Source organism: Kogia breviceps, chromosome 6 (genome assembly GCF_026419965.1).
Source record: "Kogia breviceps isolate mKogBre1 chromosome 6, mKogBre1 haplotype 1, whole genome shotgun sequence".
NCBI lineage: Eukaryota > Metazoa > Chordata > Mammalia > Artiodactyla > Physeteridae > Kogia > Kogia breviceps.
The window spans coordinates 112,561,141-112,587,494 of record NC_081315.1 but is presented as its reverse complement, the minus strand read 5'-3'; the positions used below and the strand labels follow the sequence as shown (position 1 = coordinate 112,587,494).

At 35.9% G+C, this 26,354-nt stretch overlaps 1 protein-coding gene across 1 annotated transcript in view; it reads left to right on the top strand.

Moving 5' to 3' along the window:
- TACR3 (tachykinin receptor 3) overlaps window positions 1–26,136 on the top strand; it is a 73,538-nt gene extending 47,402 nt beyond the window's left edge. The window contains exons 4-5 of the mRNA XM_059066526.2: window positions 19,100–19,296; window positions 20,714–26,136. Of these exons, the coding sequence (XP_058922509.1) occupies window positions 19,100–19,296; window positions 20,714–21,026 (510 nt within the window). The 3' untranslated portion in view covers window positions 21,027–26,136. The remainder of the gene's footprint in view (window positions 1–19,099; window positions 19,297–20,713) is intronic.
- Window positions 26,137–26,354: the final 218 nt, after the last annotated feature.

Sequence of the window (26,354 nt, the reverse complement as noted above, 5' to 3'; positions counted from 1 at the left end):
CCAATTTGAGAGCAGGTAGATCTAGCAAATGACCTCACAACATTCCCATCGATCATTTTTCCCTATGATTCATTTTGACTAAAACTTTAATATGCACTTCATTTTAGTTTTGTAAGTGTGATTCCCTAAAGCTGATGAATATCCTTCCCCAGTCACGTTGATACTGGTGTCTTCCAGGTCTGATTGTTCCTTGCAACTGAGTTGCACGTTTTCACAACAACACAGCTCTTCTTCAGTATTATATTTGGATTCACTTCAATGTGGGGATGGGGGTTCAAGTAGCCACAGACTGCTGACTAGGCTCACTGTCTGCACACCTCATCCAGCTACTGCTATCTTCCTCTGATCACTGTCTTCTTATGTTTTTCATCAATACATTACCTGTGTTCTAGATCCTTGGCACCTCCTTCTCAAGAGTAGTCATCCCTCAATTAAACCATCTCTCTTCTGAACCATGACCTCTTTCACTTCACTAAAATTCTCTTCCAAAATGTAAGCACACTCACATCTCTTCCATCTTGTGTTGTTTACATTTGCTTTCTCCTCTTGTTTACCAATCTTTTGCTCCTCTTGTTAATGCTTTGTGACTTCCAACGTATCATTCTGCTGAAACTACCCTTGACAAAGATAGCTGTGCATTCTTTGTTGTAAATTCATTGGATATATTCAGTCCTTGATCAGATTGACACAGTAGATACCTTTTCATCACTCATCATCTGAGAAGCCTCTCCTTCCATGGAATTTGCCTCCTTTCTCTCTGCAGGATATTCCTCTTTAGTATCCTTTTCTGGCTTTTCTTCCTATACCACTTCAATGCTACTCTTTACCCTGGAGGCCCATTCTTCATATTTTTATAGCTTTCATACACAGTCTTATTTGGATAATTTCATCCACTCCTAAGACATCAACATCTTTGAAAATTACTCCCAAATCGACATTAACATTATGCCCATATCTAGACTTCTCTTCTGAGGTTCAGGCTCTGAGCTCCAGATTAAAATTCTATTAACCATCTCTCGTCCCAACCCTATGTATAACAGACAGTTCAAAATAAGCGTGTCAAAATGAAATAACTGTCTTTGTCGAGACTTTGAAAGTCTACTTCCCATTTCATAGAATATTACTAATATCCACAGAGTGACCAGACAAAAGAAACTGGAAATAATCTGTAACATCTCTTTCCTCAACTGAAACTCAGTCAATGAGAAAGTCCTTCAAATTAACTCTAAAAGCACTCAAATATATATATATATATTTTTTTCTTTCCTAAGCTCCTGCTCTACTTTTGTTTAGACTACATAATTTCTTACCTAGATTAATATACTCATCAACTAATGATCCTCCTGCCTCCATTAAATCTGATTCAAATAAAATCGATTCTACACTGCTTTCAAAGTAATCTCTCTAAAATGTGAATTTATTAACTCTCCTTAAAATCCTTTAATGGCTTCTCTGGCCCTCCCTAATCTCACTTCAATCCATCTCTCTTACTTTCTTCATCAGCATATCTTATATTATGCGCTACATCCCCAGTCAGTCAAACTATTTGTAGTACTAGAGTGAGGTATGAGCTTTGCATATTTTATTTATGTGACTAGGACACTCTTCCCCCCACTCTCCCAACTCCTTTTCTGCTCCTCTCACCTGGATATTTCCTATTTGTCTTCAAAGCTGTATCACAGGCGCTTCTTCCTCTAGAAAGCCTCTTTGAAACTTCCACTCCCAATCTGCATTCAGTGTTTGTCCATGTGCTCCCATTACATCACACGGCAAACTCTAGCATGCAACTTACAATTTTAGATAAGAAACATCCATTTGCTTAACTATCTCTTCCAACAAACTTTGCAAAGCTGAAGGGCTCAAGTGAATCATTACTTTAAAAATAATTATTATTACACATGAAAGCTTATACTTATTGTGAAAGGCAGAATATTTCAAAATGAATGAAAGTTTTCTATTTCTTTGTTTGCTTATTTGTCTTAAACCATGACTCAAATGACTCACAGTCTTCTAATATTTATGACTCAAATACAATATTAATATTAAAAGATCATGACTCATTTTGGCTCTCCAAATCTGGTTTTCATTTTTGATAAGGCATTGTACACCAATTCTCATGTTTTGTGAGTTGCTAGCAAAAATAGACTATAGCCGGAAACAGAAGCAATTAATGTGGACTCAGAACTTCAATGCTTTTGCTAGTTTAATGGTCCTAAAAAAGTATTTTTCTCTTCTAGTAGTAGTAGAAACAAAAGAAATGTCTTATTCTAGGAGTATAATCTTGGAAAGTATAAGGGATACTGACAAAATGAATCAAGCATTATCAAGTACTTATCAAATATTTACATAGTCAGAATTGAAATGAAACATCTAATACTTCATTAAATTACTTCAGATATTGTTCTAAGATTTCTATCTAAACTTTTTACAGTTTTACAATTTTCATATATCTCCTGAAATTCTCCATATTTTAAGCCATCTGTTTCTGTAAATACTTTAATATATTTTTCATAGGTATTTAAAAACCTTACCTATTAATTACAAAACCAACTGACTCATTTTTTCTTGATTATGGGTCACATTTTTATATTTCTTTACATGTACGACAATTTGGAGTTGTATACTGGGTATTGTGAGATATGATGTTAAGACTCGGGGTGGCATTCATCTGAAAAATGCTGTGCTTTCTCTGAGCAGGCAGTTAAGTTGCTGATAGATCATTCAAATTTGCAGAGGTTTGGTACTTCATTAGGATGAATCTATTTTAGTTTTGAGGTTAATTTCTTAATCCTAGGCATAGTATTTAATCTTAAGGCCTAGACCTTGTGGGAAAACCCAAGTTGTCTACTGAGACTCTAGTCTGAAGAGACTCAAACTCTAAACTCTGTCTCTCTTAGGAGTAGCTGCTAAAATCTCTCCCCTCTTACAGGCTTTCAGCTGTTTTTCACCTCCTAAGATGCTTGTAGCCTTGTCTTGTGCATTGCAGGGGAAGCCAAGGAATTCGGAGAAGTTTATATATGTATGAATCTCACCCAGATTATGTAGTCTCCAGTTTCAGCATACTTTTGACCACTCTCCAATGCCATAAAACAGTTTTGTAGTTGTTATTGTAATTTTTACTTTTTCCAGAGCTTATAGTTATTCTTAGGGGAAAAGATAGATAGATAGATAGATAGATAGATAGATAGATAGATAGATAGAAAGATAGAAAGATAGATAGAAGATAGATGATAGATAGATATACATATACACACTCAAGTTACTCTGTATATATTATACACAATATACACTCTATATATACTCTATACAGTATATACAAACTATACAATATGTTGATGTTTCTGATATTAGAAAGATCCTTATAATATATCCTGTCCTTTTTCTTTGGTTGTATCTTTCATGTGTTGTAGTGACCCACAAATTTATACTAATGTTTCACTTATAATTCAGTAGTCTCCCAATAACCTCTCTAGGAGTTTCCTCTAGCACAAGTCACTAATTTCTGACATTACTGGTCTAACTGAACCCATACAATTATTTTTCTGGAACACCACCCATTTTCCTGACATATCATGAGGAGGACTTAAATTTGATGTTTTAAAATATATTTCTGGAATTGTTAGAGTAAAGGATATTTCTCTTTCCCAGAAATTATTTATGCATCTAAAGGAGTAAATGTATAGACAGGTTATTTTTATTTTTCTCAGATGAACTTTCCAAACAAATTGAGATCTTAAATACCGATAGAAAAGATACTGAGATTATATGCCTTGGATTAATTTTATGCTCTAAACATTATAATTAACAGTTAAATGGGCATTAGAGTCTAGGTATTTTTTAACTTTGTAAAAATATTTATGGTCTTTTTATTGTTCAATTAATATTTTATTAAATACATTTCAAGTTCTTAATTCTCCAGTTATAAAACTAAAATATAAATCAAGAACAAAACATTTATCATTCTTTTTCTTCCTCTGGTAATAATCTTATTCACTTTTTTCCTATAGGAAAGATTTTCAAGGAACATCTGTTATGTTGTTATTTTATAGAAATATGCTGTGTTGAAGACGTGACAAAGCCATTGTGACTATAAAATGATTGGGCTTGTTATGTTTTAAGCTGTAATGGAAAACATGGAGTGATGCCATATCTCTCTATCTCTATCTCTATTTCTATTCACAATCACACAAACACACAAACTCAGATTATCAGGAATTATGATTTTAAAAGAGCTGTTTTTAAAACTCCTATTGTTTGCATACCTTCTCCCACAAAATTTGATAGAAGACCTTGGCTCTCCAGTACTCAATTTTCATTTTACCCACTGTCCCCCAGCCCACCACCATAGCCCTCCATTGTCTTTATAAAAGCACATTCATAACCAACTTAGGCACCAGTACCAATAATTTAAAATATGCTTATAAGTTAGTCAGATCTTGGGAATGAAGTAAAAATGAATATCTCAGCATGCCCTGAGTATTTTATGAGCCTGGCATTCTCATTTCCAGTTAATCCTCACAATCCCTTGTATGGTGAGTGTTCTTATCTCTACTAATAAGACTATTGATGTTCAGAAAGATTTAAGTAATTTACCCAATGTTACATAGCTATTTACAATCAGGGCCTAGGTTTAAATCACAGTCTTTGAGTCCAGTGCTCTTGACACTGCCGTACACTACTGTGTAATGAACTTCAACGTTCGCTTCTAACAATTCCATAAAGTTATGTGCTTAAATGTACACCACTGATCAGCCACTTGATAAGCCATTTAAATTATTTGCCTCAATACTAAGTAGAAACAAGTTTAAAATTTATACTTCAAAATATCAGGGAAAGAATTTCTCTCAACAACTCCCTAAATAAGTTATGTGTCTCTTCCAATTTGGGAAATATTCTTCCCAGGTTAAACAATGAATTATGGTATATTAATAGAAATATTAAAACTAATATCAAAAGAAAAATGTTACTTTCTGGAAAATATCAATAGGTAATTACCAACTCAAAGGGAAACTCTAGAACATAATAGACCTAAACACATTGACAAATAAGAACTTGATATTATAATGTCTTACATTTAGTATTACTAAAGACTGAATTGTGTCCCTGCTAAATTCATATGTTGAAGCTCTAACCTCTAATATGACTGTATTTGAAGATAGGGTCTCTACAGTGATAATTACAGTTAAATGTGGTGGTCATCAGGATGGGGCCCTGATCGAATAGGATTAGTGTTCTTGTAAGAAGACACACCAGAGAGGTCACTCACTCTCCCTCTCCTTAAATACACATGGTGGCCACCTACACACCAGGAAGCAGAACTTCACCAGAAACCAATCATGCTGGTACCCTGAACTCAAACTTCCAGTCTCCAGAACTGTGAGAAAATCAATGTGTGTTATTGAAGCCACTCAGTTGATGGCATTTTGTTATAGCAGCCTGAGCTAATTAAGACAATTATTATTTTATTATTAGCTATTAAAATATAATAATAGCTCTGAAAGCAAAGTCCAATTAGGTTGTTATTGCATTAGTCCAGGAAAAAGATAATGATGCTTTCTCAGAGATATAGTAATAGAGATGACAAGATAAAAAGATTTAGACATATTTTGGTGACTTGGCCAACAGGATTTGCCTAGGTATTGAATGGGGCAGTGAAAATGAGGGGATGCAAAGAAATAAGCATGACTTCTAAATGTCTGGATGGGTGGTGGTGCCACTTACAGAGATAGGGAAGTTCACAGACAGAACAGCCTTGGAAGGGGGTATGGGGAGGGGGAGTGGAGAATAGAGGGAACTTTTTTAATACATAAAATTTGAGATGTCTTTGAGATATTCAGACAGGTTACCTATCTAGGGAAGATGGTGGCCTGAGTTCTACCTTCTGATCTGCCACATGCTAAGTCTTCTGAGTGAAGCAGTAACTGTGATAGGAGAGTGGGCAGAGCTCAGAGGGGTGTGTGAAGCCAGAAGGTGGTGCAATCAAGGAGAGAAAAGCACAGGGTTTTATGCATCAACCTCATTATTCCTGAGACTGTGACAGTGCTAATACGCCTACTAGGGCCACAGGGGGCAGACTAGACTGTCTATCTCCATCTTCCGAGGACACATAGCTGACCAATAGGAGAGAAGACTGTGCTCCCTCTGTCATGTCAGATTTGCAGTCCTGAAAAGAACACTCAGTTTATCTTTACAGGCAAAGACAGACAGGGCCTAGACTTGGCAAAAGGAAATAAAAACAAACCTTAGGGAACCCAGCTGCTAGAAACAAGACAGAGAAGCAGAGCACTTAGAATAATCTATATATACTTTATGGACTAAAACACAAAAGATAAGATCTCTTAATTATGGCATGAAAATCATGAGACTAAACGTATCGTTTTTAAATTTAAAACTCCAATTGTTGAAAAAGAAGATGTCACCATTGAAAAGTGAAGAAATATATCAAAACACAAACAGATATGCAAAACACCTAAGGATCACAAGGGAAAAAATAACAGAAGGTTAGAGGAGAGGTCTCGCTTAGCAATGTGGAGTCATTCACTTGAATAGAATTTAATGTACAGAGAGATGTTCTATTTACCTTACCTCCAGAACCAGCCTCTTCTACTTCTTGACAACACTCCCTGTTAGAAAATAAATTCTTACCTACTAGACCTTTCATTTTAATTAAAACACAGTTAGCTGGGCACCTCCAATACATACCAATAGCATTCATTAAAATGAGCATATAATGCATACAATGAAAGCACAGTACCTTGCACATAACAGGGCCTCAACAAATTTTAGTTTCCCTTCTGTCTTAGGAGGCAACTGTTTGTCCCTTACTTTTACTCTTTGAGATTTTATTTATTATTTATTAATTTACTTATCTATCTATTTATTTTCCTCTTTCTTAAGTTTCCTCTTTCTTTAGTTTCTTATAAAACTAAATGTACCTACATATTGTTATGTTTTCTGAGTTATTCCTTTCAATAAAAAGCAAATTTTTTCTTTTAACCATTGCTGAAATTAGGGGAGAAAGCACAAGCTTCTAAAATATGTGTTTTGACTTATATTTATCTTAGGGTATAAATAAATCTACACTGACATAATATCAAACATCATAAAAATAAGTCTGTGTATGAAAATAGTTTATTTAGCCACCATTGAAATAGAATGCAATGAACAATCCAGACATGTATCTATCTTTCTCTATTCGTAACATACTAAAATTCAATTCAATGGCATAATGAAGCCTATGCTATTGTAATGATTAATTTTATGTGTCAACTTGACTGGGCCACCGGATACCCAGATAGCTGGTTAAATATTATGCCTGGGGGCTTCCCTGGTGGCGCAGTGGTTGGGAGTCCGCCTGCCGATGCAGGGGACGCGGGTTCGTGCCCCGGTCCGGGAAGATCCCACGTGCCGCGGAGCGGCTGGGCCCGTGAGCCGTGGCCGCTGGGCCTGCGCGTCCGGAGCCTGTGCTCCGCAACGGGAGAGGCCACAACAGTGAGAGGCCTGCGTACCGCAAAAAAAAAAAAAAATATTATGCCTGGGTGTGTCTGTGAGGATATTTCCAGAAGAGATTAGCAATTGAATTGGTGGAATAAGTAAAGCAGATGGTCCTCCCCAATGTAGGTGGACATCATCTCATCTGTTGAGAGCCTAAATACAACAAAAAAGCAGAAGGTTGAATTTGCTCTCTGCCTGACTGCTTAAGTTGTGACATCAATTTTCTCCACCAGCCTTCCTGGGTCTCCATCTTGCAGATGGCAAATTGTGGAAGTTCTCAGCTTCGATAATTGTTTGAGCCAGTACCATATATATGCATGTATATACAAAATGCTCAATAAATATTTGCAGAATCAATGAATTAACAATGTATGAAGCAATGCCATAATGCCATTAGCTAAACTGATGAGGAATAGAGTAGATTATCAGAAAAAATAGTATTCTCCCCTAGATCAAATATATTTTTATATAAAAATGAAAGTGCTCAGAAATTGGACTACTAGGAAGGCCAAAAATATGGAGTATACAATAGGGAGCTGTGCAGTATAATTGATATCATAGCAGTATTAGTCAGGGTTCTTCAGTGAAACAGAACCAATAGTACAGAATATATTCATTCCTATCTTTCTATATTCATTCTTATATTCATGCATTTCCATGACATTAAATATCATCTATAGATCTCTGACTCTGAAATATATATTCCAAAGCAATACTTCCTCTATGAGCTCTAAGTTTATGCAATAATCAGCTGCATACTTGATATCCTTGTTTTGGCTATTTCTGAGGTATTTTTAGATTATAATATACAAAACTGATCTTTAAGTCTCCATGTCTGTCATAAAAGCAGACTCTTTCTACAGTCATCCAAATATTAGTGGTTGGCACTTCCATTCACCCAGATATTAAATTCTGAAAAGAGTCATTTTTAAACTTCCCTTTCCCTCTCACTATCATCTAATTCATCACTAAATCCTAATGAGTCCCTCTCTAAAAATATCTCCCATCTCTGTACTTCTCTCCACTTCCATTGAAATAATTCTCCAAGATACTATCATTACAACAGCCATTAGGTCCACTACCACCGCCTCTCCAACTCATTTCCCCAGATCTACACCTGTTCTCTTCAAATTTATTCTCCATTCAGCATCCAAGATTTTTTATTGAGATATAATTTAAAATATAACATTATATTAGTTTTAGGTATACAACATACTGATTTAATATTTGTATATATTGCTATATGATCACCACAGTAAGTCTGGTTAACATCCATCAGCACACATAGTTATAATTTTTTCTTATTATGGGAACTTTTAAGATCTACTCTCCTAGCAACTTTTAAATATACAGTACAGTATTATTAACCAGAGTCACCATGTTGTACAAGATGATGTTTTAAAATTCTAAATCAACTCATGCAATCTGCCTAGTTTTTCAGTGATTCCCCAATATAGTTAAGAAAATAGATCAAAGCAATTGCAAACCCCCAAAATAACCTATGAGATCCTGCAGAATCTTGCTACCACTTACTCTGCCAATCTAACTCTATGAAACTTCACTCTTCACATACTATGTTCCAGTGACACTTGCTCTCAGCTGCTCTAGCACATCAAAGTTTCTCCCACTTCTCAGTCTTCACTCACACTATTATCAGGACATAGAATGATGTGCCCTTCATTCTTCTCTCTGTACATCCTCTAGGTTCCAGCTTAAATATTACTTCCTCAAATAGAACTTCCATTGCATTCTATAAACCTAGATATAATTCTTTTTCTCCATAGAATTCATCATAATTTGTAATTTCATATGTATTTGTGTATTTATTATTTAATGACTACGTCTTTAATAGGATGTAAGTTCTGTGAAAATAGACAACTTTTTTTTTCTTTTTTAATTTAGCACTGTATCTTGAGAGCCTAGGGCCTTGGTTTCTTTAGAAAAGTGGCATTACTGTAGAACAATTGTAATTTAAGGATATAATAGATTAAGTAAGCAAACATAACTGAACTTCTTTCTTAAAGCTGTACCTTCACATGGTTCATATAGCTATTCTTTCCAAATAGCTAAATACAAAAAATTTTTCTGCTAAATACCAAAGCCAAGGGCAATAATAATGATTTTAATTTCGGTGTAGAATATATAAAGGTGTTTTTGTTTTATTCACTGAAATAATATTTCTGAAATCCTATTATGTTCATGATAGGGCAAAAAACTGGTAAGACAAAGATAAATGATATTTTTTGCAATTAAAGTGTTCATAAAATGGGTGGTAAGATTAAAATATCCTCAGTCAATAGGTATTTATTGAATGTCAAGAACTATGCTAAGTTTTGGAGACACAAAGATGAATAATGCATGTCACCATATCCAGACAGAAGAAAACAGAAACATGCTCGACTGTAACATGTATCTGTGTTATAAGTATAATATGCTAAGTCTAATTAGGAAGTATCTAACCCTACCTGCATAAAGAAATGAGGGAAACTACTCCAAGAGGTGAACTTGAGGTACTCTCCCAAAGGATGGAGAGAAAATTTTACAGGGAAAGAAGTTGGATTAGGGCATTCCAGCAGTAAACATGTGCAAATCATTTAGATTTATTTCAAGGTAACTACAAATAAGGACAACATTTATTTATAAACCATGTTTTCTTAGTGTGTCATACACTGTAGAGAAAAAATTAATTTTCAGTGACTGATCTTATTTTCTATAGAAAAGAGTAATCTTAAATATTCTAGATTTATGCTGTTTCAAAAAACAAAGTATGTACTCTTTTAAGATAAAATCCAACTGCAAAGGACACTGGCTGGCTCAACATTTCAGACCACAATTTATTAACAACACTGTGTTGTTAAAGGACAAGATATATAAGCACATATCAAGACATAAAATCTGCTGTTCTGGCAAATGATGTCAGCCTAGCCCTTCACCTGGCCAGGCACATTCTCAAGATACCAGATCCCTCCTTGCAACTTCTAGAACAGAAAAGGATGAGATGACCTGGCAGTTGACTGCAGCTCTTTCCTCTTTTACATCCTCTTCCCCAGAAGGGTAACTGAGACAGAAACCTTCTTGACTCTCTCTCCCACTTCTGTCTGTCAAAAGATCCTAAACCCTAACAGTAACTATTTATTTGAGACTAAAACAGTCCTTTCAGCAGACTTGCTTTATGGTTTCTAGGTATAATGAATATATGTTATTGTCAAAGATTTATACTTTTTTCCATTTGTCTTTAACTGTATTTGACATAAATAAATAATGTGGAAGTAAGTGGTACCATATGAGCACATAAAATATTTGAAGTATTGAGTCCCTATTTCATTGTTTTAGTACAGATGAATCTGTCTTTATTCATGTAGGGTTAGATAAGCCAGGTTCCAACCTCAAATTCTCAGGCCCACTCCACCATTCCAACTGATTTTCTCACTCTTTCCCCTTCCAGATTTAGAAAAATATCTCATATCACATAAATCTCATCTGAGCTGTCCTTTAGTGGAGCAAGATCTTTGACTACCCTTCACTTAAGCATCCCCTGAGAATGCTACGTGAGGAAAAAAGCTAAGGCTGTTTTTCAGGGTCTTAAGAAGCAGAATGTACACAAAATGATCCCTAGCTAATGAAGAATGAAGAGGCCCAGTAATCCTAGCTCTGAACTTGCCTTTGGGATCTTAAGAAATCATCTCCCTCCTTGGTTTTAAGTCTCTCATCCATAAAATGGAGAAACTATATGGTCAAAGGTTTGTCATGGAGTTTAAATAAATTCATATATTTGAAAGCTTTAAAATGAATATAAAAAGCACTAAGCCTTTTACTAAAATCAAAGAGGGACTCATACACCACTTCTGCCCTCAAATGTATCCACTGGCCATACCTCTCTCAAACGACAATGTAACTATCAGCTTGACTTTCCTTTAGTGATTCTCAAAATGACTGTTAGAACTACCTGGCTGATTGTATCACTCCAGCAGGCTGAGCATTGTTTCTGTAGCACAGAAACTGTGTCATCACAAACTAGCACAGAAAGGTAGTAAAGGGAAAGATAAGGAAATAGAAGTTTTGAAGGACAAGATAAGAAAGTCCTTAAGTAGAGCACAGAATGAGAAATTGTAAAACACTGCTATACCTTCCAGAATTTAAGAGAGAGAAATTTGAAATGTAAAGTCAGGAATGGGCTCTCTATTGCTGTCCAGTTACAGTGTAACAACCCAGGCCATCTCAGTAAGAGCAGAAGATATTGATCAAACAATTTCAAATTCCAGTCCCATTACCAGACTATCACCTTGTAGTTCATTATGAATGATACATTTGTATATTTTGTCCATATGTTCTGAGTACTATAATTTTATTACATCTTTGTGTTATTAGCTAGATGTGTACCTTTAAAATAAACCACACTCTTAAACCATATTTTGACATTCTTCCCTATTCTACTATAAAAGAAGCCTCAAAAACATGACTTGGCCCCAATATTCATAATATGTGACAATTTGTTTTTTGTTAATTCTTGTTGAAGTCGGTCTTATTTATTTGAATAACTGAAATACTGGTAGATAAATTTGTTTCTATTGTTTTATAAACCATAGAATTTTTTTCTGGCTATTTTCTATTTTAACTATCTTCCTCTAAATACTAACAAGCCAGATCTGCTCCTTCAGAAGTGAATACCTAAGTGTGATAACAAAGAAGCCTTTTGCCTTAATCAAAGGAACCACTCTTCAATCTAAGCTCAAGTGACAGATTCAGTTGGATTTTTGACTTGTATAACAACCACAAAGAATCTATCACCTTGCCCAGCAAGTAAGCTTTCTCTGTGCTTGTCATTTCTGTTACAAAGGAATTATCATGGAAGACAGTGCTTGTGAGGAAGACCGTATATAACCTAAGAGAGGCTCAAGTCATGGAAATAGAGATCCTGGTCTATCCTTTACTTCCCTGAAAGCAATTTCCAGCCAATCAAAACCTCTCTGGAAGTCTCCATTTTCACTGGGAACTTGTATAGTATTTTGCCTCCTACTTTGCTGGAATTAAGCCATATGTAATAGACTCTCCTTAGCATTTCAAACACTGTATTAATCTACTCAGGCTGCCATAACAAAATTCCATAGACTGGTAGTTTAAACAACAGAAATATTTTCTCACAATTCTGGAAGCTAGAAGTCTGAGTTCAAGGTGTCATCAAGGGTTGGGTTCTTGTAAGACCACTCCGCTACGTTGCAGATGGCTGTAACCCTCTATCTTCACATGGTCTTCCTTCTGTGTAACTGTATTCTAATCACCTCTTCTTTTAAGAACACCAGTCATATTGGTTTAGGTCCCACCCTAATGACCTTATTTTAACTTAATTACGTCTTTAAAGACCCTGTCTCCACATACAGTCACATGCTGAGGTGATGAGGTACTGAGGATTAGGACTTCAATCTATTAATCTGGGGGAGTGACATCAGCAAGATGGTCAAATAAGATGTCCCTCATCATAGCCCCACTCAACAACAACAATTTGGCATCTATCCACAGGCAAGAGTGCCTTTGTAGAAACTGGGAGATCCAGGTAGGAGACTGTGAAACCGCAGTGCAGTCCAAGAATGAGGAGAGTCACTTTGAAGAATGGCCTGCACCCCAGAGGCTGACTCGCCTACCACGGTCTCAGCTACAGATCCAGAAACAGCTCCATACCTCTGAGGACTTGGCTACAGACCCGTCTGGCTTTGGTTCCATCACCAGCACCATAGCTGGGAGAGTCTCGCCCACAGGAGGACAGATAATAGACATACAGACCTCTGTCTGGCTGTGAACCCCTGAGTGGCCCGTGAACCAGCTCTGCCTCTGCTTAGCTGTGAACCAGGAGTCCCTTGAAAAAAGTGATTTAGATAGTCACCCACGGATCAGAGAGCCTTCGTGGAAGTCCAGGAGTCCAGCAGAGAAGTTCCAGCACAAAAAAAGTCTGAGATTGGATGCACTGGAAAGAGTAAGAGGAACAAACTGACTTTACAGACATCACCTCTTCCCCAAGGTGACACAGCTCAGTGCCAAGAGGGCCTTCTCGGCTGTGATTTCTCCATGGGGGGGCAATAAGAGCATGTGAAGGCGGAGTGCCAGGGTTCCTCGGATGTGTGCGGCCCTGCCAAAGATGCCCATCTCTGTCTCCCTCCATCCAGAGGACTGTGGAGATCTGCACAACTAGGGGACAGTGAGCAGCTGGGAGAACGGCAGGCAGGGCTCCAAACTGAACACATCAAAGGGACTTGGATCCTACTAACCCATCATGGACTCCGTCGGGAAGCCAGCTCACAAGCCACTGGGGATGCCTCACAGATGTTAAGAGAGTAAATGTTCTCAACACACACACACACACACACACACACACACACAGGGTAATTATGTGATGTAATGAAGGTGTTAACTAACCCACCTGGGATAATCACCTCACGATAGATACATGTATCAAATCATTATTTTGTACACCTTAAACTTGCACAATGTTACATGCCAATTATATCTCAATAAATCTAGAAAAAACTTCTAATAAATAAAAAGGTATGTAAACTTTAAAGAATGTGGTGGTGAGGACATAATTGAGTCCATAATAAGCCTCTATAAGTTTTTATCTTTAACCATGATCCCATAACCTCAAACTTTATTTCCTCTTGCCTTAATGGACTTCTTATTCTAATGTCCTCCTGTCTTCCTTTTTGTGGCTTCAGATAATCATAAACCTGAAATCTTACAATACTTTAAAATTCTAAGTTTCCAGTGGAAAAGTGAAATTACATTAAAAATGAAGCATGACCAATGAAGTGTAAAGAAGTAGAATCCAAACACAATAATGCGCACACATACACACACACACACACACACACAGAAACATTTTCCACATTCCATGTATATACACATAGGGTTTTCTCATTTGTTTCGCCTTGACATAATTCCTTATAGGCACTGCTCTAAGCTAACATTAATTGGATAGTCATGCTAGTTGGATTTGGCAACAGTGTCAAATTTCTTGGATGACACTAACAAAATACACCGATAATCACATCTAATTCTGAAATTACTGGCAAAATTCAACTTATCTTCTGGACTACCCTGAACTTTGTTCACAAGTATTACTACTTAGTTCTCTTTTTCTCCGTTGGGACTGAAATTTTTAAGCATGTTCTTTTAAACAGAAGCAGCAAAAGCCCAACCTAAATAGTCCAAGAAGTAGTACTTTAGATTTTGATGCTTGTCATTAATTTTTTTCCATATCTTACCCTTGAGAATATTATTTTAATTTGCTAATATGAAGTTAGAATAAGCAGGCCTGTAATTTTGACCTAAGGAGATATAATGGTTATTTAAGAACATTTGTGCAGATAAAAGGTACAGAGAGGTGGCAGGGTATATAGTCCATGGGATGGTTCTTCAAAATATGCTCTGAGGTTTTAATCAAAACAAGAAGTTTCTTCTCACATACAGTTGACCATTTCCAATTCAGACATTTAAAAAGAATAAATTCCCCCTTGAAGAATATAATTCCTAGATTTTTTTAAGGTTGGCAATATTTCCTAGACTGGCAAATTAATTTCCTTGACTGATTCTTTATTCTCTTACAACTTAAAACCTCAAAACCATCCATCCTGCATTAATTTAATATGATAGATAAGAACAGCTGCAGGCATTCCAGTCTAACCTGTACAGGATAAAAAGTCAAAGATTTTTTTTCCCTGATACCTGAAGAAAAGGTGCCCAAAGCTTATTCTCACTAACTTATGACGTGCATTTCCATCCTGCCTATGAGAGTAAAGTGGATTCTAAAGTATTAAGAAGAGGCAATGTTGCTATAAGAGCTACCTCCCTTGTCCCATCTCCCTTCTTTCTCAGCTGGTAAGTCCCTGTGCCAAGGACAATGGATGGCCAAAACTCTCCATGTTGCCATGGAGAGTAAATCCAATTGCCTCAGAAGCTGGGTATGTCTTTCAGCTTCAAGAACTACCCAACATCGATCAATCTTTGTATCAAGTTACAATAAAATTTGTTAAGGCACGGTGAGAGATTTGAGTCATCTCTATCCCAGTCGCTTATCTTGCCTAAAATGTATCAGGAGTTTCAGAAAGTCCACCAACTTTCCTGCTTAGCATATGTAGCCTGTCTGAGATAGTGCCATTGTCCAGCCATGACACACAGGGGAACTGAGCAGTTGCACATCTATCATTGCTCAAGGTTTGTGCTTCAAAGTGCTCTTTCCCTTGCCTTTTTCTGAGGAAGATGATTACAATTTCTTGATTTCAGCATTTCACAAAGCAAGGCAATTTTGTCTAGCCAGGAGCCTACTTTTGCATTTACGTCAAACCTGGGAGGCTGAAAGTTTGATACATGAAATCATTCCAGAAGATTTTATGAGTAGAGACCCAAGGTAATGGTTAAAATGTATTTGAGAGCAATAAATCAATAAAATATAGCTGTTGTTTCATGATAAAAGATCCTTTCTTTTAGGTTCTTTGAGATTTTTCCTAAAAATCTTCAAATCTTCATTTAGGTTTCTAAATGTTTTGCAACAGGGTCCTTAAGGCCATATATATGTGAATTATAAGATATCTGATACTCTGTTTCTACACATGCACTTTAATTTTCCTACATTCCAGACTTCTTCCACATTGATGGTAGGAAGTCACATTAAAAGACTCTGATAGCCTTTGCAGCTCTTCAGCTATTGTTGAAAGACAGTTTCATGCAAAGGGAAATTGGTTAGTCTGTATAAAAGCAATTAAATAAGCTTTTATGTACATTTGTTGATTCTGTATTTAACATAGTAGCTTGTACCATGTTCACGTTGTCATAAATATTTTTCTTACCCTTAACATTTATTCAGAACGAAATGCAATGCTTTCATGCATCCAAAATAATGTATCGGTAATTCTGTTTGTGCACTAGTATGCTTTACCTGAATTTGTTTGCCTAGAAAAGGGAAATAGTTCATTTAATATACACATGCTCATTTTAAAGTTGGAGGACAAATGATACCAGTGATTCATGACAGAGTAAAATTGTGAACATCACTTAACCAACTAAATGTCTTTAGTTTCTTTTTGCATTCAGTTTCATTTACTTATTTTTCAAAACTTTGAACACTAATTATGTGTGACATCCAGTCTACATGCCTGAAATACATAGGTAAAGAAAACTAGAAAAACATTCTTGCTTTTTTTGTGTTCTAGCATAAGGAGACACAAAGTAAAGAATAAACACAACCAACTGAAAATAAAGAGCAAGCTAAGGGGTTTGGGGTGCTGGAAGGACAGATTGCAATTTTAAATAGGCTGGTCAGAAAATGATTCATAGAAAAAATGACAACTGTGCAAAGGTTTGAATGAGATAAGGTTGCTAGCCAGTGAGAGTAACTGGGGGAAGAGGGAGAAGCCAGGGAGAATAGTCTTGGACAGGAGCTTGTGTACAATGTTCAAGGAACAATAGGATGTTCACAGACTCAAGAATGAAAAAAAATCAACCAAATCCATGTCATTCAGTCTAAACTTCCCTGAGTCTACAGGTAACATGCATTGAGTCATTCCGGCTTATAATAAACTAGTAAGTTTCATTCCTACTTATAATAAACTAGCAAGTTCTCATAAATATTTTCAATTTATTTACGTTTGCATCCCCATTCTTATGCAGTTTCAATTTACATTTTTGCATTTTTCATTATATTATAATCTTCTTCAGGATAAGGAATTGGTTCTCTACTCATTATTTTTCTCTATTATGTTTTTTAGACCCAATAGACATTCAATAAATCTTATTAATTGTAAGCAGAAAAAACAGACTTAAGAGGCTGAGTTTTAAAATTTTTAACTTAGATTCCATGAATCACTGTCATCAGATCTTTTGGTCTTTGCCTCAGCTTCCTAAAGTGCAATTGAAAAGCAATTAATAAGTTGTTAGATGTGTGAAACATTGTATAAATGTAAAATTATAATCAAATAGGCTCCTTACTTGCATTCTACAAATATATGAATAAAAAATAGGAGAGATAAAACACAGAATTCTGAACACAGTTATTCAGAAAAAAAATTCAATTGACAGAACATTGAGAAAAATCAAAACACTGCATGGTGGGGCCAGTGATGACATTCTGTGAGTTACCGACCTGGATTTTCAGGTCTGATAGCCAATTACCATCAGCTAATACTAAATACCTGCATGCTAACCCTGATTAGGCCCTTGGGAAAGCTTTAGCGCCTTCCACATTGATCCATTTCATGCCTTGTCTGTTTCTAGAATCATGTCTCTCATGATTTTTAATCTTGTCAACTTTCCATCTGAATCCCAACTTGCAATCAAATAATGAGTCCAGTACTTAAATAATGTACTTTCATAGTTTCAAGATGCTACATAGGCTGTTTACATCAGGACTTTCTCTGATTGGTGTTCTAATATGACTGTGGTTAAGCCTCAAAATTATTTTGCTTAGTATTTATTATTTTAAGCTTTTTTACAAATTCCCAAAAGAAGTATGAACAAATTTACTCGACACATTGGTAATGAGAAGTACTAAATGAGGTTATCCCAGGATGTTGTTATTATTATTTCCTTTCACATAGAAGCTGCTCACAGTGTTCAATAACTTTGAGTCCACCTTTGTTATGGACACAATGGAACAGATTTTATCTTATTTACAGACACACAAAACATCCTCCCACTCAACTTCCTGTTACAAATTGTACATTGTCGTTCATTATTCATTCATTTTATATCTAATTATCCATCTCCAGCAATACACTAGAGACTGTGCTAGATGCTGGGGACGTTAATATAATTAAGACATTCTCTGTGTCTTTTATTAATTTAAAGACTAGTGGAGGAGAAACAGAGATTGACATTCTACTTTGACTACAGCTTTCCAGCATATTGTGGTTCAAAAGTGTAGAACAGAGGAAATGACCCATGCTTACCAAACTCAAAGAAATTGGTATATAAACCAGTTGTATAAACCAATTGCCTACTTACAAATTTAAAAGTAGTGATATATTTTCTCCAACTAATGTGAATATCCTTTATCACTATACAGAGAAACCTTCACTAATATCAGATTAGAAAAGAAACCAAGGTAACATTCAGACGGTTTCCCAGTGAGCATGGTATTAGAGTAAAGAAATCTAAATAGTCATAAGCTATACTCAGGCTATAATAAATACTGAAGAACACGCTCAGCCACTACAGCCTGATATACCTCCTCTGTGACTCAACAGTCTGTTCTCTAGATATAATGTCTTCACTATTTTGCAGTTCACGCTAGCACAGCTAAATCCTAGCTCGTGCTTCTTTCTCCCCCAGGCTTTTTGATGTTTTATAAACACATATTTTCTTCAAGCCAATTAAAATATATTTGGTTCTGTTTGAGTGATTGCCACCCGTTCACTAGATGACACAAGCACACTTTCTTGAAACTTACCTTAGGTAACTATCCTTATATTACCTTGCCATTTTTTAATATATTGACTATTTCTTAGGCATGCTCTGTATTTAACTGTATTGGCAGAAAAATATGATTTGCAGTAGGCTATTAGAACTAATAGATACAATGACTTTTATATTTGCCAAAAATGACCTCTTTCTGTCTTCCCAGGTTGTAAAAATGATGATTATTGTCGTGGTGACATTTGCCATCTGCTGGCTGCCCTATCATATTTACTTCATCCTCACCGCGATCTATCAACAACTAAATAGGTGGAAATATATTCAGCAGGTCTACCTGGCTAGCTTTTGGCTGGCAATGAGCTCAACCATGTACAACCCCATCATCTACTGCTGTCTGAATAAGAGGTAAACACAAGATTACCAAATGCAAGTTCCTTTTCACTTCTGACTTCAGTGAAAGCATATATTGCTGTTCCAGCTCCCTGATGAACATTTAAAATTCAAAAGGAAGGGAAAATTGAAAAATTCACTGAGTGGAGCACAGAGCTAGATATTTTTCTAGACTCCTCCCTATTTAATGAAATAGCTCACCTTAACAATTACCTCCTCAAAACAATGCTTTTAGGGGTTCTAACTGGGTGGGTTTTATATAGGCCAAATTCTCTCTCCAAACCCTTTACAATTATACTTGCCAAAGAAAAAGAAATGCCCTGTTATCAAAGGAGGAGAGTTGAAAATGTGCTCAAGTCCTCGAGGAAATGAAGGCACTTCGTAGAAATGCACAGATGGAGAGATGATGGCATATGTGAGTGGACTCTATTAAAAAGGATGTCTTGTAAATAGACTTCAAAATAGAAGGCGTTGTGAGAACAGAAGCAACACTAAGGAAAAGAATGACAATCCCCCTTCCAGCATAATGAGGTCAGCGAGTTAGACAGGGTGCAGCCTCTTGTGGAGGGGGAGCTATTTTTTAAAGTGAAGTTGGAAAGAAAAGTAGAAATATTCACAGTTAAATTTAAGGCTGGAAAAAAAAGGTAAACTGTGGTTTCCAGATAAAAAACACCTTAGTTGTAAGGTCAGCACATGGAGGAGTAGGGTTAAATTTCATAGGGTTAATCATTTCCTTAATAAACCAATGTGGTTTAGCACAAGAAGAAACTGAATTTCATGTAAGTAACTAAATGACCTAAATCCTAAGCTCTCTTTCCAGTTGGACCTCTACCACACCGTTCCTCAAGTTTGTTAAAAACTACTAAATTCTTATTTTTTTTCAGTAAGTGCATAAGCCATATATCAATTCAAACCTCCCCATAAGCAGTACATCTGTTTTTCATCAACTTCATTTAATGGTTTACAAAGCCAAGGGTTTTGCACTTTCATATATGATTAGATAAAAACCATCCAGATGAGCAATTAATTTTAATATTAAATGAGACTTTATAAATGGGTATTTATCTGTAAGAAGCTATTTTGAAATATGTCATTTTTAAGTGCCTTACCCAGCAAACTTAATTCACATATGTAAATGTATCAAATTACTGAAGAAACATACACTGCTTCTTAGGCATACTGATTACTGATACTGTGCTTTTACTATATGATGACTTGCTTCTCATTGATGGAAAATTAAGATTCAATTCAAACAAGAAGAATGTAGAAGACTAGTACCAATACTGTGGCATAAATTCTAAGAGTTTGACTAGAAAATTAAATTTAAAAACTGAGTTGGCTTAACTGAATTAAGTAGGGCTTTCTGCACCAGTTGAAGGAAATTTCCACTTGAAAACATGACTTTTTCTTCCTATGGCCTGCTTCTCTGCAGATTTCGAGCTGGCTTCAAGAGAGCATTCTGCTGGTGTCCTTTCATCAAAGTTTCTAGCTATGATGAGCTGGAGCTCAAGACCACCAGGTTCCACCCGAATGGGCAAGGCAGCCTGTATACTGTGACCAGGATGGAGTCCATGACAGTGGTGTTTGACCCCAATGATGTGGATAAGACCAAATCCAGTCGGAAGAAGAGAATGCCTCCAAGAGACCCAAGCTTCAACAGCTGCTCCCGCCGGAATTCCAAATCTGCCTCCACCACGTCAAGTTTCATAAGCTCACCCTATACTTCTGTGGATGAATATTCCTAAATCCATTTCCTCAGCTGAAAGAGTAGGGTGAGGACATCATGGTGCCACCATAGGCCCACACCCTCCTGATTGCTGGTCAGCCCTGTCCTACATACTCTCTGAAAATAGAAGGGCAATTTTTAGGCAACTATGTTTCAACTGAGAAAGGTAGCATGTAAGTGTAACAAAGACACTATTCAGATATTTGCCCCCTCAAAAGTAAAATGGCCTTTAAATTTATTCTTTGAAAACTGAGTTATTATATGTAACAGAAAAATATACTGAAAAATACTTGTAGAGTGTTCCATTTTTCTCACTGAAAAACTGCAATATACCTTTGTGACACTAAGGTGACATATGATTTTCCCAAAAGATTAAAGAACCTTTAAAATATAATTATGTGAATGAATAAAAACAAAACCTATATAAAATGAAACGTTTTCATCTATAGCTATAAAACAGAAAAAAGTTATATGATGAATTTTACCACTAGAATGATGGAAAATTAACCTCCAGGAGTAAAAATTAATGAAAATCTTTGCAAAAGAGAACTAATCCTGTGGAATACAATTTTTTTGAGATTTAAAGATTTTCTCCAAGAAATATAACTGCAAAAGAAATCTAATCAAATTATTAGGCATCTGTACATATTATTTTCTTTACATTTTTTTCTGGGAAAGTGGCTTCAAAAGAAAAAAAAAATAATTATTTACTTTTTGACCATTACATATATTAAAGTGCCAAGCTAAGAAACAAAGCTAGGACCTTAAATGACAAAGCAAATCCTTATGATCCTCCCTATTTTATGTTTCACAAATATTTTTTAAATTTTTAAAAAGATAGGTAGATTACAAAACACTAAATATGCTTTCTAATGAAGAAGGGAAGAATCTCTGACTACCAATTTTTAGGCAAGAATTAAAGATAGTAATTCATAGTTATGACAGCAGACAAGAACATCTACTAGCTCCAAAGGGAAAAGTGTTTCTCCTCCATAACCCAAGAAAAAAGTTTAAGGTGGATGTCAACTTAATAATTGTACAGTGCCCTTATTCTCTCCCCTTCCCCCACTGAAAAAAGAGTAAGGACTAGGGGAAAGTGTCAGAAAATATATTCAGATGCAGAGCCTTAGGACAAAAAGTTTATGGTACCTATAGGTAAATCAAGTAAGATGTAGAAAGCTGAATCAACTGTTAGACTAGAAAGCTGGACAATACTTGGATAAATGTGAACTAATACCAGGCGAATGAGAATAATATACACCTTTCCAGAGAGACAGAGAGCCTTCCTTTTGTCTGCTTAGATAATTCAGAAATTCCTCCAGAAAGAAATAAGCTAACGGTCCTACAGAAGCATCTGTTTTACTACAAGCAAAAATATTACTGACACATTTCTGAAACCCATAACAAAACAAAGTACACCATTAAGCGTAGAATTTATCTTCCAGACCTCAGTGCTTATAAACCATCTTTTCTTGAATTAGGGGTACTGTCACTCCTGCTAAAGAAAGCAGAAACCTCCTGAGAATGTGGTTGTATAGTACAGACTTCTCCTTTAAAATAGTCAGTTAGATTTTTAAAGCTATCCAGCTAAAATAACTATTTTTTTTTAAGAACAAGATAAAAGCAATTATTTCAAGAGAATATCACCGTCTATTTCTCCTACAACATCAAATTTTCCAATCCTACCCCCTGTTTTGGACCTGAAGTCAGAAATATTTAAATTGTTACAAGGTGTTAAAAAAGTCTACACACCCCTCATCATATGTGTTTAAGCTGAATTTCTTCTGATTACACCAAGAAACAAACAGATACACATACATACATACACACACATGCAAGAGTGCAGACACATACAGTCTGTTTAATGTATGTAAGAACTTCAAAGAATTAAATTCAAAATTGAATGCTGAAATAGTAGTGGCCATTTACAGAGTTGCCATAAACAGTTCAATAAAGCCTGTGAAGCTTGTATGCATGATTTAGATAAGCAAATGTATTATCATTTAGTACCTAATTGTTGAATATAATGTTTTAAAGTGTTCATTCCAAAATATGTAAATGCTTATCATATAATGTGAAAGTGTCAAGAAAAAGCCTAATATTTTAAAGCAAACATTTCTTCTTCTTAAATTTATAAATGATTGTGGGACTAGCATTAATGAATGTTCTAGATACATGGGACCATATTCAGCTGTAGAATAGGAATGTGAAGTCTGGCCCCCCCAAATCAATGTAATCATCCCTCACCAAAATACATTAATACTAGGTCGCATGGTAGTTCTATTTTTAGTTTTTTAAGGAACCTCCATACTGTTCTCCATAGTGGCTGTATCAATTTACATTCCCACCAACAGTGCAAGAGGGTTCCCTTTTCTCCACACCCTCTCCAGCATTTATTGTTTGTAGATTTTTTTGACATGGCCATTCTGATTGGTGTGAGGTGATAACCTCATTGTAGTTTTGATTTGCATTTCTCTAATGATTAGTGATGTTGAGCATTCTTTCATGTGTTTGTTGGCAATCTGTATATCTTCTTTGGAGAAATGTCTATTTAGGTCTTCTGTCCATTTTTGGATTGGGTTGTTTGTTTTTTTGATACTGAGCTGCATGAGCTGCTTGTAAAATTTAGAGATTAATCCTTTGTCAGTTGCTTCATTTGCAAATATTTTCTCCCATTCTGAGGGTTGTCTTTTAGGACAGGAATAAAGATGCAGATGTAGAGAATGGACTTGAGCACACGGGGAGGGGGAAGGGTAAGCTGGGATGAAGTGAGAGAGTGGCATGGACAAATATACACTACCAAATGTAAAATAGATAGCTAGTGGGAAGCAGCCGCACAGCACAGGGAGATCAGCTTGGTGCTTTGTGACCACCTAGAGGGGTGGGATAGGGAGGATGGGAGGGAGACGCAAGAGGGAAGAGATATGGGGATATATGTATATGTATAGCCGATTCACTTTGTTATATAGCAGAAATTAACACACCATTGTAAAGAAATTATACTCCAATAAAGGTGTTAAAAAATACATTAATACATCTGAAAAACATAACTCCTGCCTTCACACATTACGGAAACTCAGTATAATTTAGCAGGACATCTAAGGAAAAATATTGCTCCAATCAGCTGTTTTGTTTGTATTCGTTTTGTTGTTGCTTTGCTTGCCAAGTATCATCCTTCTGGCATGATGGAAATACCTGAGATCCAGAGAGTATGTTTAATACTTTTTAGGGAAAACTGACACCATTTGCTCATTACTCATAACTCTTAAACCAAGACCTTATGAAGCAGAATATTTTAGGTTCAAAAATTTGAAAAGTAGTAATAATAAAATGAATGAATACAATATGAAAAAATGAAAGAGATAAGATTTTAGTCCTTTTGTCTGAATTTTGACACTGAGAACTGTAGAATAATACACATGGAAACCGGCGTTAGTAGGAGTCATGTTAAATAAAGCTATGCCAGTATTTTCATATTTGTCAGGGTTTGGAAGAATTTGCCTCCAAAATTCACTCTACCCTCTGATGTTCAAGTTCACTGTGAATCTTTTTCACTGTTGGTAGGCAAACAGTGGCTAGAAATACCAGGCAGATGGTCAAAACATCCTAGGTGTTTTTGTACTTAGATCAACAGCAGAAAAATACAAACTATTTTGAGAGAATTCTAAAAGACTCAAAAAAATCTTGCATCATTTTAAATACTGTTTTTAAAGACAAAAATAATAAACATTGTATTTTCATTATTTTGCATCTGGACAAAGTGTTTTTGAAATTCCCTGCATGGGAAAAAATGAAAGCAAACATGATTACTATACAATCCAATCAAACATCTTTTATTTTTTTTTAGCAAGCTCAGTAAGCTGCTGCATTCTTCTATCTCCCAACTTCATGACAATGACATTTCTGACCCAGCAGCCAAATGCATATTCTTTTCCAGATCCTTCCAGTCTCTTATAAACAGAGATGCTATGAACTTTAAAGTGAACTCTACCCTTACAATGCACACAGAAGAATGCCAAGAAGCTTAGTATCATACCTCAGAAAAACAAAATAAATGTGAAAAATCAATGCTGGCCAGCTCAGAACTTGAATTTGATTTTTGTTAATGCAGAATTTCATCAGAAAACTTCTGATTAGTGTCTGGTAAATTACTCCATCAAATACAAAGGCAGGAAAATTATAACAATTTCTCACATTTACCAGTAACAATTTGAGTTCCCATTTATTTTTGTCCATGTGCCAAAAGTTAAGAAAATTCAAGCGTGACACTGGCCAGGTTGTAATATTTTCCTTCGGGCCAAGCAGGAATGGAGGATAAATTCCAATAGCTCTGAACAAGTTCAGTAACTGTGTGTTGTAAAATAGCTTGGCAAAAATCCCGTGTACATAAGAAATAAATGTATATAATGTTTGTAGCTAGTGAATAAAGTATTTTCAAGTTGTGATAATTATACTGAGTAGATTTAATACATTCATTACCCTTTGTATATGTGGTAATATGTAACAGATTTGATTTCTTTTTTATTTTCCTTTAAAAGCATTAAAAATAATATTAAATATAAAAGCAGTCAATCTTTTCCTACTGGTTAGCAAAACATATGTTACGGAAAGTCCTACCTTGTCTAAACACACTCACCTAACCATCCCTCAAAACTATATTGTGCTTCCTCCTTTATTTTTCTTCATAAGAATGTCTAGTTTTCCTAAATTACCTTGATTCAGAAAAAGCATCTATGGGGAGCAAAGGTATCAAACTGCAGAAGAATATCCTGAGTAGTAAGCAGGAGCAGGTTAATTGGAACATAGACTGAAAAGGTCAAGTAGCTGAGTATAGAGCAGAGCATCTTAGAGCCATGGCATCAGAGCTATAACAACTGACAGACTCCAGTTTAAATCCAAGCCCCACCATCTGCTAGCTGGGGGACCTGGGGCAAGTGATTCTCTGCACTGAGCTTCATTTAACTCATCAATAAAAAAGAGAAAATAATAATTTCTTCAAAGTGCTAATGTGAGGATTGAATGTGCTACTGCCTGAATAAGGCAGAGCCAAACATTACATAAATGTAATTCATTTCTCCAGGCCATTAGAAACCCTGAAGAGAATTTTCAACCCCAAGTACGTATTATTTAAGCCCAACTTTGAAATTGAATTCTAAAGCTGAACTTTAAAAGCTTGAGCCTGGGCTTCCCTGGTGGCACAGTGGTTGAGAGTCTGCCTGCCGATGTAGGGGACGCGGGTTCGTGCCCCGGTCTGGGAAGATCCCACATGCTGCGGAGCCGCTGGGCCCGTGAGCCATGGACGCTGAGCCTGTGCTCCTTAAAGGGAGAGGCGACAACAGTGAGATGC